The sequence below is a fragment of the Corapipo altera genome, unplaced genomic scaffold, assembly GCF_003945725.1.
Source record: "Corapipo altera isolate COAL_440 unplaced genomic scaffold, ASM394572v1 24b, whole genome shotgun sequence".
In the NCBI taxonomy this organism is placed as follows: domain Eukaryota; kingdom Metazoa; phylum Chordata; class Aves; order Passeriformes; family Pipridae; genus Corapipo; species Corapipo altera.
Window position 1 is genome coordinate 2,296,450 of NW_020884888.1, and position 18,459 is coordinate 2,314,908.

Consider the following 18,459-nt stretch of genomic DNA (forward strand, 5'->3'; position numbering starts at 1 on the left):
TCAAGCACTTGCTACACAAGTTCTGCTTGAAATTTGGATTTGGGTTGGGTTTTGATTTTTTTTTCAGCAATAAAATTGAGTTTGTGTGATTAATCTCAAACCTCCGAGTTCAGTCTTCAAGTATTTTTAAAGTAAAACATGAAAAACCAAATGCAAGACTCATAGTTCTTCTGAAGCGTTGATACTATCATCCTTTTGTTTATAAATGCGAGGGTTATAAAATTCAAGAAGTGCAAGGTCAAAGGTCTGGATTTTCTGTTCAAGGAAACAAAAATCCAATTCTTGCACCTTCCAGGAAAGTGTTCCCACCACCATAATTGAAGATATGTAGTGTAGGGTGTTGCTGAAGCTTTACAGAATTATTTAAGCATTGGCAAGACAACAGCATGAGAAACCTAACTTATACTGTGATAAGTGATCCCATTTTAAATTTAGTTTATCAACCACTGATCACAGATTTAAACCAAGGCCTCCCACAACTGTTTAATTCTAGACTATAAAATCATTCTAAAAGGAGTTTCCCCTCTATTTCTTCCACTGATACTTCTGTTCCATACAGAACATTTTAAAAGTCATAAGCACAGCTGATTCACTCATTTCCTGAAAAAACTAACTGCATTCTAGGCCTCAACTCTGTGAAAATCTAATAAAATTATTAAGTACACCTACTCAAAATAGTTCTATGACTAAGTCACTGTGTTAGGAAATAGGAAATCAATCTCCTCTTAAAATGAAGATAGTGAATACAGATTTTCTGCAACCTCAGCAAGTGCTTTAACCACGGAGACACTACTATTAATTTATCATTAAATTGTCTTTCAAATACATCAGGAGCAGAAAACTTCTGATTCTGTACACACAGAGACAACCACTGCACAAGAGTCACTTGGTCTGTTCAGCCTGGAGGAGAGGAGACTGAGGGGAGAACTTATTGCTGTCTACAACCTCCTCATGAGGGGAAGAAAGGGGGCAGACACTGAGAGGGGAAGTTCAAGTTGTATATTAGAAAAATATCAACCAGAGGGTGTTTGGGCACTGGAATGCAGGGAAGTGGCCACAGCACCAAGCCTCTCTTGAGTTCAAGAAGCGTTTTGGGCAATGCTCTCAGGCACATGGTGTGACTCTTGGGGATGGTCCTGTGCAGGGCAAGGAGTTAGACTCAATGATCCTTGTGGATCCCTTCCAACTCAGCATATTATGTGATAATCACACTGCAACCAAGGCTCAGAAAGTTGTTTCCACTGCATGAAACAGGGCTGAGTTTTCCGTCACAAGCCAGGACCACAGATGTGGAGGACAACACCCCTTTATCACTTGTGAATCTTCCACTGTGATCAACCAGACACTGTACTGACAAAGAGTGTTTACTGAACCACAGAAAGGAGTAGAGGAAAGGCTTCCTTCTTTCTTTCAGCTTCCTTTTTTTATGACCTGTGCCACCTATGACCTCTCAACACAGCAACTCTAATATCAGCTCAGAGAGTTTATCTATCAACACAAAACTGTTCAGCTGCTTATCAGTACTCATCAGGAGAAGGAGACTTCTGCAGAGATACTGCAGCATCCTTCTCTAGAGCTAATTCAAATTCTTCAGCATGCTGCTCAGGGGTCACTGTCTGAGCGCAGAAACAGTACTCTGATGAAAGAAACCACACTGTTCAGGACAACACTGTACAGGTGTGCCTCCTAGCCAGCCTTCTCACAGGACTGTTATGAAGGCTTCATGTTTTACAGATGCCCATCTGCATAATTAGTAGCAGCACTCTCTGATGGCCATTTAAAATAGTGCTTATGTGCAAAACCACCTGTTAAATATGAGGCAATGGATCACTTATGGAATTAACTATGAGCATGGAAAGTATCTTACAAAACATCCCAAACACTCCCATATTCTCATTCTTAGGAACTGTGTGTGTATAAAAAACCAATACACACTGAAAGGAGCAAATCCACTTGCAAGTACCTCACTAGGACTGTTGTACCTTTATGGAAGAAAAACATATCACATTTTCCTTCAGTGTAGGCACGTACTCGCAACACCATAAAACATTTTCTTTTAAAACATTAAAAAGCCCTGTGTTAATATTTATCTCAGCTCTGGCATAGTTTATTCCTGTTCAGCTTTAATGAAAAATAATTTCTGTCAAATTGAAATGCAACTGCAATAAAGTATAAACTCAGGTCCCTGCATCAACTCAATCAAATTAGTTTTGTGGTACATTGCTAATGGTGTGTCGCAGCTGCGTGGGCCCCGGTCGGCCCCGGGCGCGTGTGCGGCGGCCCGGCCCCAAGCGCTGGGGTCTGGCCCCAGCAGCCCCGGGCACGGAAAGGAGCAAGAGAATGGGAGCTTCGCCCGTGCGGACAGTGCATCGTGAGAGTTGAGAGGGGAGCCCTGGAACACACAGAAGAGAAGGACAACTCTAAACCTGGGCAGATGGAGCTCGTCAGCCCTGTAAGGCCATCCATCTAAGAGAAGGTCACTCGAAACAAACCTACGTCCTGAGGACCTCGCTGCCACCATCCAAGCTCACTCGGTGCCGGCAGATGAACCTTAGGATTAAAGGGTGGGCTCAGCTCAGCGCACACTGTGTCTCACCTAAAAAATCCACTGTGCAGGCTTGAAGGCTTTACCCGCATTTGCAAAGCCCTGTATCACCAGCGCGCTTGTAACACATGTGGGTAAAGACCTTTCCCAAATCTTCGTTCGCGAAGACTGGCCATGATGAAGATGACATTGCTAATGAGGATGATCATTCTCAGTTTTCATATCAGTTCTTGAAAAGACAGGAAACCATGACTGTCACAAACTGATGTTGAAATTGCTAAAAGAAAAAAAAATTGAATCTTTGGATACTTCTCCAACCGTGTACTATGTCATCATTTGGATCAACTTAGCACCAGGTAGCACAGGTCTTGAACAAACTCTAAGAGCAAGTGAAGAGTTTTTATCTTCCTTTTCCTCTAACAGGTTACTATATGTAGGCATTAGTTTGTTAGCGTGAATTTTTTATTTTAACTTTCATTATCTCTTTTGAAGGATCAAATGTTTCCATCTGAAAATGTGGCAAAATACAACAAACATCTGCAAGGAATTACCAGGGATTTGAGGAAAAATATGAAACCTATTTTAAGAAAACAACAATTTGAGCTATGCATTGTTAAAAGTAAGCCTGTCAGCTACTCATTTGCTCCATGGTTGTAGAGGTTGTCTGAATTGCTTACACATTATAAATGAGGGCACAAATACGAAGAAACATTCACTAATGAGCAAACGGCATTTACTGACTCGTGCAATTGTAGTGCAGCAACAATAATTCTTTTCCCTCTGATGAGGAATATCACACTACAACTGCCCTAGGGAAAAACGTAGAGGGCTGTGTCCTTAAACAGAAGCTTAGACTTCTCCTCTCTCAAGTCCTATACCTTTACATAACAATAAGCAAGGAAAAGGAAATTTGCTGACCAGAAGGGGATGAAGGAATACAGTAACCCGTAACCCACCCCAGGGTATGATTCTTGAGAAGTATGGATCCTTTCTCATCTTGCAGCAAGGAAAAGAGATAATTTTTTTACCATTCTTCTGTATACCCAGACAGGGAAATTTCAGCATTTTGGAAGCATACTCTTATTTTTGGTTTATATTCAATAGTGCCTTAAGCATTTTTGTTACTTTTTTAATACTTCATTTTTGTTTCTAAATTGAGGGGTGTGAAAATATAGCCAGCAAAGGTAATTTGGTGAACAGAGACCTTACTATTCTTACATTTTTCCTAGCAACCCATTCATAATTACTACACTTTTCTATAAATGTATGATTTTCAACTTACTGTCCAAGATGTACTGAGCTGACTTTCCATCATATACCATTTGTAATGATTTGAAAGTTTTTAACTTTTTTCTTTGGTTTTGGTATTTTTTTTCAGTAAGAACTTAGTTCATTTTGGCAAAACTTTAATTTTATTTATGTATTTTTAAAATAAATACACTGTTCTGAAATATTTTCTACATTTCATTTGCATAGGAATTACTGTATTCAGTTGCTCTATCAGAGTTGCTAACCACAATAATGGGTTACAACAGCCTCTCCAAGTCCTCTCCAGGTTGCAAATACTTTTGGGGAATATGCTGTTTTTATTGTCTACACTAATGAATTCAATAATTCTTTAATCAAGTAGCATATAGGGTCTTCATTAACTACATTTTGCAGTCTCACTGTCCCTTCTCATACTCTACTGGCAAAGGTTGCAGATAAAATAATTAGGATGGCTAAATAAAGTAAAAGTAGTATTTACTTACAAAGAAAATATCTATAGAAAACTTTAAACTCTATTATGACCCTAAAACATCTCTGGGTCATATATTTGAAGACAGAGAATTTTACACCTTATACCAAACAAGTGTTAAAATCCATCCCAGTTCTTTCTAAGTACCAGATTCCTGAGGATAGCAGGAGCCAACAGGCATGCCTGACTGCTTGATGAGACACCAACTGAGCTCCCTCATTATTGTCTGGAAAGCAACAGAATATTTTAAAGGCACTAATTCTGCAGTAAAGAGCCCATTTACAGTTACGTCAAGAAGAATGCAAGTCACCCCCCCGGGTTATCTCAAACCGGGGAAGACTAGAAACTCCCACACAATTTATGCGAGTGAGCACTCAGCTTTTATTTATATGGTCCTCACCCATCTCCTTTTCTACAGCAACAGAAACAACTCTTGGCAAGACCCCAGCAGGGAAAGAGTCTCACAAGAATAAGAAATGGCTGTTTGAAGCCATTGGAGATCTCATTTATGGACACTGCTTCAAGAAAGAAATGCCATAAATTAACTCCCATTGTTTTTTATCTAGACAGTGAAATATTATCTGTCCAATTCTTTATTACAGTGAAATAATTTCCAGACACACTGTTCCAATGGATAAAAAGAAAAAGTTGTAAAGCCACCATAACTATTATGCATAAATAAGGCACATAAACATATTGCATTTCAGTATTTATACTGAATAGGTTTTACTTATTTGTACTTCAAGACAAGTTAAGAAAATACAGTGAACTCTTCCTCATACAGTCAGTAATCTAACTCCTTAGTTCATGTATCTGATCACAATCTCAAAATCTGCATTTCTTAATCCATGTTTAATAGAATAGAATACATAAAGTATGTAAGTACTCAGATTATGTATTAATCACCTTAAATATACTACCTTACACAAACGGGAAGGAAAAAAACAGAAATGCGTTTGCAAGAGTATCTGATATTCAATCACCACAAAGTCATTAAGTAGCAACCAAAAACACTGAGCCCAGCAAAATGGTTTCTCTGCAACTGTTACACTACAGAGTTTGGTATGTAAACAGCAGGCCTCCACTTTCTCAGGCAAACAAGGTAATCTACCATATACAAAAAGATGCATTTACAACATTTAATACATTTCCATATTAGACAAAAATATTTGCCTTCCAAAAAGTGCTCAAAAAATAAGCATATGCCTCACTAGCACTTTAAAACCTTTATGAGCTCATCTGCTCTATTAATGTAGAAAGTAGGTGCAGAGAGATTGTTCACTCGTGTCGTTCCACACCCTTCCTCACCTGTTTTGTATGACTTATATCCCCAAACCCTGGCATGCTTCCATCTTTTAGAATTCTACCTGCCTGGATTTATTGAAGTGACATACATCCTGGATCCCACACAGTGGCACAATGCAGGCATTGGAGGAGAAGAACAGAGAAAATAGAGACATGACAACACCTTCTGTCTCTTGGTTTCACCTGAAACTCAGCAGCTGTAGCCATTGCAGTGACCTCAAAAAGCAGCAATGTTTGTTCATTGGCACAGGGATCAAGATCAATTAGTGTAAATCTGGCCATGTTCATACCAGCATCCAAAATGGGGGGGCTGCATATCACCTTTCTTTTCAGAACAGTCTCTGGTCTGTGCCAATTGGTAAAACTTCAGCAAATATAGACCAAAAGCAAGACAGAAACCATACCAATAATTTAACAGTATAGATAACCAACCTCCCAGGCTCAGAAACCTTTCCATTATATATGAAAAAATTATCTTCATTCTCAGCACATGGAGCCAACTGTGGCTCACCTAATGAGCTCCTACAGACTGGCTATTCATTTCACCATTGCAAAAATAAGAAGCAGAAACTATTGAATATCTTCAACATTAATTTCTGATCAACAAAAAACTCTAAAACTTAACATGCAAACTTATAACTTAATGTTACCACCTGATATCATCACAGGGCTGTGGTTGAGTCATTTGGATACATTCACTACTAGTTTCATAGTTCACACACACACACACACACACAAAAGATATGAGTTCCTTGAGTTTATAAGGATTATTTCTGGAATAACTGAAAGTCTTATTATCATCTATATGTAGTCTCAGTGAATTCACCTTAATGTAACTTCTCCCTGACAAATATATATGGGTATATACGCATACTCTCGATTGTGTGTGAAAACATACATCCTCTGCCAGTCAAAGTAACGCGGGAATAAAGGCTGTTAAAGAAATTAAGAACAAGTACCAAACCCTATGACACTCCCAAATACAATCTATTTAAAGCCTGACGGATAAGCAGGTGCCACAGGAGAACAGAAATTTAGAGAGACCACCGTCACCAAAGAAAACACGGAATGTTCCGGAAGAGAAACAGCGCCATCTACCGACAGCACCAGGGCCCCCATAAATGACATCTCCCGAAGGACTGATTTGGGACAGTTTCTCTATGCCACACTGCCTTAATCTAAAAGTACAGAAAATGTTCCACGAACATTTCTGTGTTCTGTGGCACAGAAATGTGGAGTTAAATACATTTTGTTATAGTACCATTCATTTCCCAACTTGAAATTTTAGGTCTGAGCATCTCAAAGAGCTGTAAAAGATGATCAGTAGTTACCTAGTCCCTCTACCTCCTTCAAGGCTTTACCCTCTGACATCCACGTCTGACCTGATTATTTATTTTAAATATATCCAGTGAAGTATATTTATAACCCCTTCCTACACAGCCTATTTCAGTATGTATTTCTGCTTTTATAAAATTTTGCTAGCACTCAAACCAAACATTCTCCTGACCATTTAACATCTGTTTTCTAATCCTGCTAAAACTGCATTCTCCCATTCCTTTTCAACAGCCTATTACACACATGGCTCCCACTCCTTCTCAGTCTTATTTGCCTAACAATACCAATGTTTTTAGTCATTTTTGCACTATCACAATTTACAGACTATCATTCTTTCCTCTTCTTTAAACTCAATCAGGTTTGTCCATGTCATCATCTAAAGCCACAAAACTGGATACAACAGCTCAGCTTGGCCTTTCTAATAAGAGATAGAACATTAGTTCATTTACGCTGTGTGCAATAACAGGTTATGAAGCTCATAAAGCCCAGTCAGGGTTCGTATCCAAAAAACCTACTACCGTTTCCTTGACTGCACAACTTACTTTCCAACAAAAAAAGAAATATCAGACTCTTCTGTTCTTGAGAAGTTAATATTTACTGTTACTTATCTCCCCATCAGTACATTTTTCTTTCACCTAGTTATTTCAGATGGACTGCTTGGGTTGATTATCTACAATCTCTGAATCCAATTTAAGTTTAAAACATGTTCCAAATACCATAAATTAAAATCAAAATACTTTCTTTCCATTTCTGAAAAACAAGATTTTACTTCCTCCTCTGTTGTCAGAATGTAACCTACTTTTGGTAAGAACACCACGCTCCGTCTGCCACTTGCGTCTTCTGCCAAAAGGGTCAAATGCCCACTGCCCACCTGCAGCTTTCTGATAATCTTTAGAAAACAGTCAAATTATTACCACAAAAATCTCCCACACTGAAGATCTGCTAAGATCTAAGAGCAAGATTAGCACCTGAGTACTTTTTACTGACTTTTTTTCTTACAATTATTGTCTTCGAATTAGTTAGTTTGCCATTGAGTTTCCAGAATATGGCAGAGAACTTTTCTTTCTTAAATATAAAATTTGATGTCCACCTCGGCAAAACGAGACAGAATCTCACTTCTATAGTGGTAATGCATTATATATAGGATATAGATTTCATCACCATTGCTTCCACATTAGTCACCTTACTCACCTGTTACACAGCTAATACGAGCAGGTCTGCACTTGACAGTACATTGTCTTGTGTCATAATTTAATTAAAAACGTTTAAGTTCTAAAAAGCATTAAGAATCACTGAACACAATCCATCTAAGCTGAATTCCTGCCTATTTATCCAAGGTTCGACAATATTGACCAATAGAGAAAAACAAGTATATTTTTCCAAGAAGCAGCAAAGCAAAACACCCCTATGAAATCTCAGCAAGCCCTCCACTCACTTCAGTGGAACAGCAGCCTCTCTCCCTGACTTCACGGGCAAACATACTCTCTTTCAACCGAAAACAAAAAAAACCAACAGCGTGAATAATCTCAAACAAGACACTTGTCAAGCAACTATGATTTGGCTATTTAGGTTTGGTAATTGGAGAAAAAGCAAGTTTTAAGAATTTGAAAGGAAGCAGAACATGAGAAAAAACACTGATTGGGTGTTTTTCACTATCAATTGTGTCGGGTTAAAGTATTTAAAAAGAAAAGCTGCAATCGGTGGCAGAATAAAGACCTCTCTGGTGATGACGTTCTGGGTAGAAGGTGCTCAATACTGCATAGTCTTACAGGTCTTACAGGAGACAAGCTGTTGCTGTTTTGCATCCTTACTGAAAGAACTCAATATTACAAACAGTAACGTTTGTATTTAGAGACAAAAATTCTTGTTAGACTTCATTAGTATACAAAGACGATAAAATAATATGGATAGATGAATATGGCACTTAATTACATGGTTTAGAGATGGACTTGTCAGTGCTGGCTTAATGGTTGGACTTGGTCTTAGAGGTCTTTTCCAACCTAAACGATTTTATGATTTTCTTATCAAGCATTTGAGACTGAGAAAATCAGTCAGTGTAAAGATAGAGTCGAAGTAAAAGGCTAGGAGCAAAGCCTGACTGAAGCATTAACTTTCCTCATGACGTCAATTCTTGCACAATACATCGATTTGTTGTGTGCGAACCCCTAACGAAGGTCACGGTTTATGAACAGATATTCACACTCAGGTTTTTTTTAGGTTAGAGCCACGCGCAGGAAGTCGTACCTCATGTGCAGGATGCCAATGAGGGTGGCGGCAAGGTCGGAGGACATCCTGCCCATGATGCAGCAGCGGCTGAGGCAGGCGAGCAGGCTGGCAGGCAGGCAGGGCAGGAAGTACACCAGCTGCACCAGCCGCCGCTGCGCCTCAGCGGGCAGCAGCACCAGCGTGCCCTCGAGCGGATCTGTCAGCACACAACACACACACAGAGTCAGCACCACGCCAGGACACACCACCACTGCCCTGTCCAACTACTCTGAGCTACTTGCCAAAGGGAAGACAATATAACCAACACCGAAGAGAAAAAAAAAAGGAAAAATATTAAAGCAATACTAGCCTAGAAAATAGGAGGCTCGGGGGGGGAGGGGTTTATTGCTATCTAAAACTACGTGAAAGGAGGCTGTGGCCAGGTGAGGGTCAAGTCACCTTTTTCTCCCAGGTAACAAGTGACAGGATGAAAAGAAATGGACTTAAGTTGTGCCAGGGGTGATTTGGATTGGATATTAGGAAAAATTTCTTCACTGAAAGGGTGATCAGGCATTGGAACAAGCTGTCTAGGAAAGTGGAGTCACCAGCCCTGGAAGTGTTTAAAAAATGTGTGGCACTCAGGGACATGGTTTAGTGCAGACTTTGCAGTGCTGGGTTACTGCTTGACCTCTATGAACTTAGAGGTCTTTTTCAACCTAAATGATTCTATGATTCTCTGATAGACTGGAAACATCAGATGTTTTGTATCAGATTTAAGTCCTGCTAACTTGAACTAAAGATCTGAATCTTCTTAATATCCTTTAGTAAATGACATGCATAGTTCATTTTAACCTTTATTACAGAGGATAAACCCATCTCCAACCCCCACCCACAGTCTTGATGTTCACCTAGGAAACGGCAGGATTTTCCATGTATTGCAACCTCCCTGCCAAGTGAGGGACAAAATTCATTATGCTGTAGTGTAGAAGTCTTACCGTATATTCGAGCAGCAGTGGCTTGTAAACTTTGCAATAATTCCTTGTTTGAACGAGAAGCAGCGGAATGAATGATATCAATAAGTTGATTGGAAAGCTCAGGGTTTCTCAAGCCAAGCAGAGCCAGTTGCTGAGGTAAGCCAGCCAACCATCGAGATAAAACTTTACTTCGACTTCTAAAGAAAAAGGGAAAAATAATAAGACAAAACAAGAAAACCCCCACAAACTTCTCTTTCAGTCTTGAGTGAGTTGCTTTTATTTATCTTTTCAGGTTCAAACTGAAACAATCATATAGATCAATCCTACCTTTCATGGGCTACAATTTCTCTGCCACCCTGGTCTATCAAATCAAGTATCATTTATAAACCAAAAGCGTTTCATCAGCTTATTACTAAAAGGGATGGTTACAGGAAAAAAAGCTGCCAGGAACTTCAAAGTAGGTCTCTGAAGATGTCAACAAGAGTAACATGATGACAATGATAGAAATTATTTCCCTTTCAAAAGACCAGACAAAATCCTCACCAGAACTTTTCAAGGAAATTAAATAGCCATGACATAAGAGGGAAGGGTTTTGCATAGAGATATGAACTGTTTAACAGTAGGAAAAGCCTGGAGAACAAACAACTGAAGTGGGTGAGCTGGAGGTGGGCTCAGATGTCTCAAATCACCTCACATGCAAATAGTGTAAGGGAATAAAACATTTGCTCCTCTTCCCACAGAAGAAAGCAGGTGCTGGTATCAAATGAAGTTAGAAGGAGTCAGGATCAAAAACAAACAAAAGGAAGCTGGTCTTTAGACAGTTGAGCTTTGTCACACCTTGACAGAGGATGCTACAGTTGCTCTTGATTTAGACCAGTCGAAGGAATGATCAGAAAAGCTCATGAAATAGACACCCAGTGAGTGATACTAAACACAAAGAAGTCCTGAAGTGTGGAAGTACAGGCTTCAAATGGTTGGAAGCTTAGAGTACTATGGACAAGTAATTCTTATCTTCTTCCTATAGCAAGATGCTACCAGTGTAGATATCCATATGTGCACACACTCACACAATATATGCATATATACACACAGTGACTACACATATGTGTGCAGTGATTAAGGGTTAAGAGAACTAAAACATCAAGACAAAACTTAATTCTGAATCTTGTAATAAATTAAGGTTTTTGTCACAAGAAAAAAACAGATCAAAAGCTCAGATCTTGCCTTTGAATCAGATACACCTAAAAAATAAACAGATTCACACAAAAGTTCTTGGAATATGCTCCAACATGAATTCTGTTCCTCTTAGACTGCTCTTGACAAGCTTGAGAAAAAAAAAAAAGAATGAGAACAGTCACAGAAGGGCTGAAGGAACTGTGACGTCAAACTGAATGGAACAACACGAACATCATCCAGGATCCACAGAACAGACCACATTTTGAAGAAAATAAAAAAAAAAAAACCACTTGTTTCTAAAGAAAAGAAATGGATCAGTACTGTACACAAATATTGTCTTAAAATGTTTTGTCAGACATAGGTGTAACTATACTTTTTTCCAAAAAATTTTTGAGATTTCACTCTTCTGTTACTAAAAATATCACAGTTCCATGTAGAAGGTTAAGAGGAACAGCAAGAAAACTACTGCTATTTGTGATGTCTAAAGATAGAAAGCTATAGCTATCCAGATAATCACATGAAACTGAATGAGATGCTCAAGACTTCCAGGTAAGTGCAGAAAACAGCAGTTATGTAACCTCGGGGAAATTAGTCAGTATGAAAAAGATCTCTTTTTTCACTCTAGATGAAAGGAGAAAAATAAGATATTCCCAAGGTTTTTTCTCTATCTTTTGAATTTCACATGCTTTTTATAATGTTCAGAGCATAGCATTGGATATTTCTGGCTATAGATCCAATTACATGTAGGCAGGCATTACCACAACATAAGATACAACAAAGCAAAGAAGTTGCAGAAGTGAACGACTTTCCCAAAGCTTCACTGTGCTAGTGGATGCCAGGACTTCTGGGAGTCCTGACCTTCGATATTTTTACCTAGTAGCAGAAACAGGGATCATGGGTATGATCTTACCACATGCCTCAGAAAGTCAACTGTGTCCTGGGCTGCATCAAAAGCAGCGTGGCCAGCAGATTGAGGGAGGTGATTCTGCTCCTCTACTCCATGCTGGTGAGACCCCCACCTGGAATACTGCATCCAGCTCCGGGGTTCCCAGCAAAAGAAGGACATGGACCCGCTGGAGCAAGTCCAAGGAGGCTATAAAGACCATGAGAAGGCTGGAACACCTCTCCTACAAAAACAGGCTAAGAGAGTTGGGGTTACTCAGCCTGGACAAGAGAAGGCTCTGGAGAGACCTTAGAGCTGCCTTTCAGTGCTTAAAGGGACCTGCAAGAAGGCTGGAAGGAAATTTTTTCAAGGGCCCGTAATGATGGCTTCAAACTGAAAGCAAGAAGGTTTAGATCATCTATTAGAAAGAAATTCTTCACTGTGAGGGTGGTAAGGCACTGGATCAGGTTACCTAGAGAGGTTGTGGACGCACCATCCTTGGAAGTGTTCAAAGCCAGTTTGGATGGGCTTTGAACCACCTGGTCTAGTGGAAGGTGTCCCTGCCCCTGGCAGGGGGGTCGATCTAGATGAACTTTAAGGTCCAACACAAACCATCCTTTGATTCTAGGATCTTACATCCCTTTGCAGTTCCCAAACAAGCTAGGATTGATGCAGCCTGATCTGTGTTTAAGGTTTTTATGTAGCTGGAACTAGATGACTTGGTTGAAAAATACCTACTGGAAAAGTTAAGATTTGGAGACAATCTGGACACATCTGATGACGAAAAAGTGTTATAACAGTAATATAGAGAATGATCTCTTACTTGAAGCAAGACAAACATCTAAGAAACTGGGAGCCCAGAACGACAAGGACACTGTCTTAAACCTAGTCTCTGTGGAACCACACACCCAAAACAACAGAATACTTTTCTCAGAGAAAATAAGTACAAAAGACTAGACAGGCTCTAGAACCAGAAAAGCACTAAGTCATAAGTCCATGACCACAAGCTGCAGTAGTGGAAATGCTCTATGGCTACAGCTGCACACTCTGGACACATCTACTGACCACCACACAGTCGGAAACAACAAGCTTGCAGCTGTGTACTTCCAGTTAAATTTTCATCACGAAGATCTATCTAGTACTTTAGCTAAGACAGACAACTAAGATAATACACATGTCCATCTCACAAAGTACCCAAACTTTCAAATTTCAGTGACACAGTGTCAAAACAGATTCAAAATGAAGTTTTATAACATCTACATACAAATTCAGCATTCTCACTTCTGAAATAAATATGCTATTTTGAAATGAAAAAGAGTATGCAATTTTTTTTTACCTGATTCTTTGACTCCTCAAATCTTCTTTTTGGTAAACTCTGCTAAAAAATTTCAAAAGCAATGTACGAACTGGAAAGAGGAGATTCCTTTGCTGGTATAGTGTATATACTGCTTTTATCAAGGGTTCTGTTGCCACTAGAAAAAAAAAGTATAAAAATCTGAAGTAGTAGTTCTTAATCTTCTGACTTTATACATACATAAAAGAGCTATTTTTATCTACAGCTGTCTACATCAAACTCCACAGGGAAGTACCAAAATGTTTTAAAGTAACCACTTGACTGAATTCTAAACCATTGAAACACCACCTTCTTGTGTAGCTTGTGAAAGAGACAGACAAAAGAACAGAGACAACCTGTGAGTGAAAACTTCAGAACTTCTTGAAGACAAAACAGTGCACAGGTTGCACGGTAGCTGAGAACCAACAAATTTCTGCTTTCCACAGTTATCCCCACGTCCTTTTCCCCTAGTGCAATAACCTCCCAACAATCTTCGCTTTACTCCTCACCTATGCTCCCCCAAACCTCACTGTCACAGTGCCTTCAGTTCTCTCTGTACTATCCCTTTCTCCCTGCTATACACACTAACCTTACTAGCTTCTCTCTGTCTCTGAACCAGCTGGCTCTAAGTTGCACTGGCTAATTAATCAGAAAATACGTACCTCGAGAGGCCACTGGCAAGACACTAAAAATTTTTTTTATTGTAATGGCTCATTTTTAATTTTGCATTGTCTTCTAAAAAACACATACCCTTCCAGGCCCTTATATTCCCCAATGTCAGATAGTTTCTAAACAAATTAGAGTTACTTTTTTTGCAGTACCATCTGACAATACAAAGTACAAAATTTCTAGAGCACCATCAGAAAAAAAAAAAGGAAGTGTCTTTTCCACAGAATCACATAATGTTTGAAGTGGGAATGAACCTTGAGGTCATCTGGTCCAACTTCTGAATATCTTCAAGGACGGCATTTGGTCACCCTAACAGTGAAAAGCGTGTTCCCGATGTTCAGACAGCATCTCCTGTGTTTCAGTTTGTGCCCACTGCCATTTGTCCTGTCACTGGCACCAGTGGAAAGAGCCTGGCTCCCTCTTCTTTGCACCTTTACTTCAGATATGTAGATATGCTGATGAGAACTTGAAACTTGTTATCTCCAGACTGAACAGTCCCAGCTTTCTCAGCCTTTCCTCATAGAAGAGATACTCCAGTGTCTTCATCCTCTTCATGGCCCTTTGCTGGAATCTTTCCATATATCCACGTCTCTTTTGTACTGGGGAGCTCAAAACTGGACACTTCAGGAGTGGCCTCACCAGTGCAAAACAGAGAGGCAGGATCACCTCCCTCAACCTGTTGTCAACACTCCTAATGCAGCCCAGGACATCACTGGCCTTCTTTGTGCAAGGGGCCATTGCTGGTTCCACCTGGTCCTTTACTGTCAAGCTACTTTCAGCTGCTCAGCCCCCAGCATGTACAGGTACATGCTTGTTCCCCCTCAGGTATATGGCTCCACACTTCTCCTTGTTGAACCATGAGGCCATTTTTCCAGCATGTCAAGGCTGTATTTTCTCTCCAGCTAGTAGATTAACTGTAATCTGACATCTAGTCAGGTTTTTAGTACTGCACAAGGATTATGTTGAAGGGATGAGATAAACCATTCACACAAACATATAGAGATTTGCGAGATAACCAATTTCTCACTGAACCTTTACAGGATCAGCAGAGAAGATCCATACATATTAATCTTTCACAACTTAATTTAAACTCCTTTTAGTGTTTATTTATTTTCTGGATTCCTGAGGAAAATTATTGCACTAAAATGGTCAGTTGGGGTAGAAAATCACAAGCCATTATCTACTACTTGGTAAAAGTTTGGCTGACAAAGTTAAAAAAAATAAATCAATGTTTCATTACAAGGAAAAGCCTAAAGTATCTGATTTAACAGTCTAACAATAGTTTGGAAACTGCTCTCCTGAGTAGCAACTCCTCTACCTTAGCTCAGCTCTGACTCTCGATTATTATTTCCCTTCAACACAAAGCTAAATTTGAAGTGCAGGTAGGAATGATTAGTTATTATCTTTATCACCAGGGACATAGGAATAGACAGATTCCCAATTAAAATGGATTTGGAAGGACTAACTGCCAAAATATATTTGAGGGACATTTGACATTTTTCATCTTGCAACTTTAACAATGAAATCTGTTGCTAAGGGCAAAGCATTTTCTATAAACTATTTGGTTGTGTGGCTGTGGAATTCACTTCTATCAGACTGGTAAGACAAAAGACTACTGCCACTTTTAAATTTACCGAAAAATTCCTTTCTTAAAGAATTTCTATTTCAACCACTTAATAGACATGGTCTCATTCAGAATATAGCCAAGGAGTACTTAAAAAGAAAGAGGCAAGCCAAAATACTGTACTGATCCTGCCAGTCACAGTTGGAAATATTTTCTCTTGGAAAAGGATTCAGATCAAACACCTTGGAAAAGATTCAACAGCAACTTCCATCAGAACTACCCTGGCATTTTATACCATCAAAGAACTGGAATGGTCATCTGACAGTACTGAGTCTACCAGTTAATGATTTTAAAAAAGGTTTGGACTATTAAAGTATCATGCATCTCTACATCCTAGTAATTACTTCTTCAACATAAAGCTCATCTTCCCATTTATAAGAGTATCTTCAGAAGTAAAAACAGGAAACAGGTACAAATATATATTCATACTTTGCTTATCAACAGTATGAGAGCACTCCTAAAAATAAAGTTTTCAATGCTATACACACAGGGATATTACCATGAAATTCAATTTACCTCTACGACAAAATACATTATGATGTAACAGCTGAGGATAAGCTGCAGCAAGCTGAAAACGCTAGAATAATTCAAGCTCTTTGTCAGTGCATAATTTTGTTTTTCAGAAACTATTCATCTTACCTTTGTTTTGCTGTATTTGCATTAGCCTCCAAGTCACACCAAGCAATCTGTTCACCTGTTTGCTATTCAGCTTGCTGCCATCCTGAAGAGTATCTGTCACAAATTTCCTTATCATGTCCAGCCAACCAGAGTCTGTCTGAAGAGTTGAAGTGCTTGCCAGCGAAACCATTATGTCACACAAGGTTAAGTTCAGTAAAAGATGGTCTACATTGTTTGAGGATGTCATACAGTTCTTGTGCCTAAAGGGAGGAAGGGGGGAAAACAGAAATATTTCAAAAAATTATTTTTGAAACAAAAATGGACAGCAGTTGATACCCCTTGTGCATACACCGGTGTTCTACATAGACTGCAAAGGTGCAGAATTATTTCAGAACACACTTTGCATGAATACAGTCTCACATCTGGGAGCTGAGAGGGGAGATAACCTGCTACTGGCCTGCACAAAAACAGAATTGGTGCATGTACTCTGATAACTCAACAGTGAAAAAATGTGTAAGAGTTTGGCTTCTCCTGTTCCAGTACTGCTTTGCCATATAGGAATACCACAGTGTGTCCCATCTCACCTTCTAGCTGTGCTTACCCAGCCCTGTAATGCAACTCTAGAAGACTGCACGTGAAAAAGATGTTTGAACTATGTTTTCATGTAATTCAGCAGTCAACTGCAGAAAACATGTAGAAATATGAAACTAGTTAGACTAACACAGCCATCATTCAGTAATATGCAAATTCCAGATCAAGAGTTCAATAAAAGAATATATTCAAGAAAAAAAATATTCAAAAAAAAAAAAAGACTTCCAATAATTTCCTCAAGGAAGCATTTCGGTTTCTACTGGAGGCTATTCAGATGATTTCCTATACAATACTTTTATAAAGAACAACTGAAACTTTCCAACTGAAAGCAATGCTACCTTCCTATAAAAACTTTTCTACAGATCTTCAACCAATACACAATAAAAAGTTTTCCAACATTAAAAACTTAATACTCGATAAAGCATATGACTCACATTGCCTCAGTTCTCTTATGAAATTAAAAGCTGTTACATGATGATGATTTTATTCTTACCCTTTGAATGAATCTTTCTTTTTGTGTTTTACTGTTTCTTGTACAGAATAAGGAAAATGACGCATGAAGTGGTGCTTGAAATCAACAAGGTAATTCATTCGAAGCCATAGTTCCTGTTAAGGAAAGCAGATCACAGACAGGAAACATGGTAGTAAGTGAAATACATCAACACAATCATTTTTCAAAATCCATTACTGGAATGAATGAAAAACAGGAACATCAGCTTCTGCTTCCAAATTTTATATATATATATTTACTTTCAGATGCAAATGTGAAGTCCTGTGCATGAACCCACAGGTCCACAAAACAAGGGAGTGAAATGATGATGTAAATTAAGCTGAGCAACATTTAATCCCAACTGGACCAGTGTATTTTCTTAGCACATATTAATGTAGATATATGCAATACTAAACTCAGTGTTTTGTGATTTGAAAGTGCCTTTGTATTAATTTATTAGTACTTAAAATCAGAGTGAAATCTGATTAATTTGCAGTGACTGTCCTGAGTTTTCCATTAAGATACATTCTAATACTGCTTTCATCTTTCCCTACCATTCATGTACTTGTATTTGAAAGCCCACCGACAGAACATTTTTCAGTAGAAAGGCCATCCTTACAGAAAAAGGATTCAATATTTTAAAACAATTTTACTTTGTGGGTTAGCAGACACTCATAGTCATCATTCTACAAAGTGTCCCGCAGAATTCACTTTAAAAGCCTGCATTGCTATCAAATTGATCAGGCAGAATAATCTTTTAGATATTCAACTATTAAGAACAGAGGATGACCATTAAACTATTTCAAAGATCAATAGCTTTCCACTAAGCATATTCAGAGTAGTTTTCCACTTTGGCCTGTAAGCCCAAGAGCTATTAAATAAGCAAAGTTTTCATTTCGAAACTGAGCCACTTGAATGCATTTTGTATATAAAGTTCACTATAAAGAAAAAGACAAACCATTTATCTTATCTA

General features: G+C 38.8%; 1 protein-coding gene across 1 annotated transcript in view; it reads right to left on the minus strand.

Annotated features, from left to right (window-relative positions):
* TEX10 (testis expressed 10) overlaps window positions 1-18,459 on the minus strand; it is a 52,412-nt gene that overhangs the window by 22,362 nt on the left and 11,591 nt on the right. The window contains exons 5-9 of the mRNA XM_027643835.1: window positions 17,490-17,602; window positions 16,427-16,665; window positions 13,498-13,633; window positions 10,124-10,299; window positions 9,168-9,345 (exon numbers count right to left, since the gene is read on the minus strand). Of these exons, the coding sequence (XP_027499636.1) occupies window positions 9,168-9,345; window positions 10,124-10,299; window positions 13,498-13,633; window positions 16,427-16,665; window positions 17,490-17,602 (842 nt within the window). The remainder of the gene's footprint in view (window positions 1-9,167; window positions 9,346-10,123; window positions 10,300-13,497; window positions 13,634-16,426; window positions 16,666-17,489; window positions 17,603-18,459) is intronic.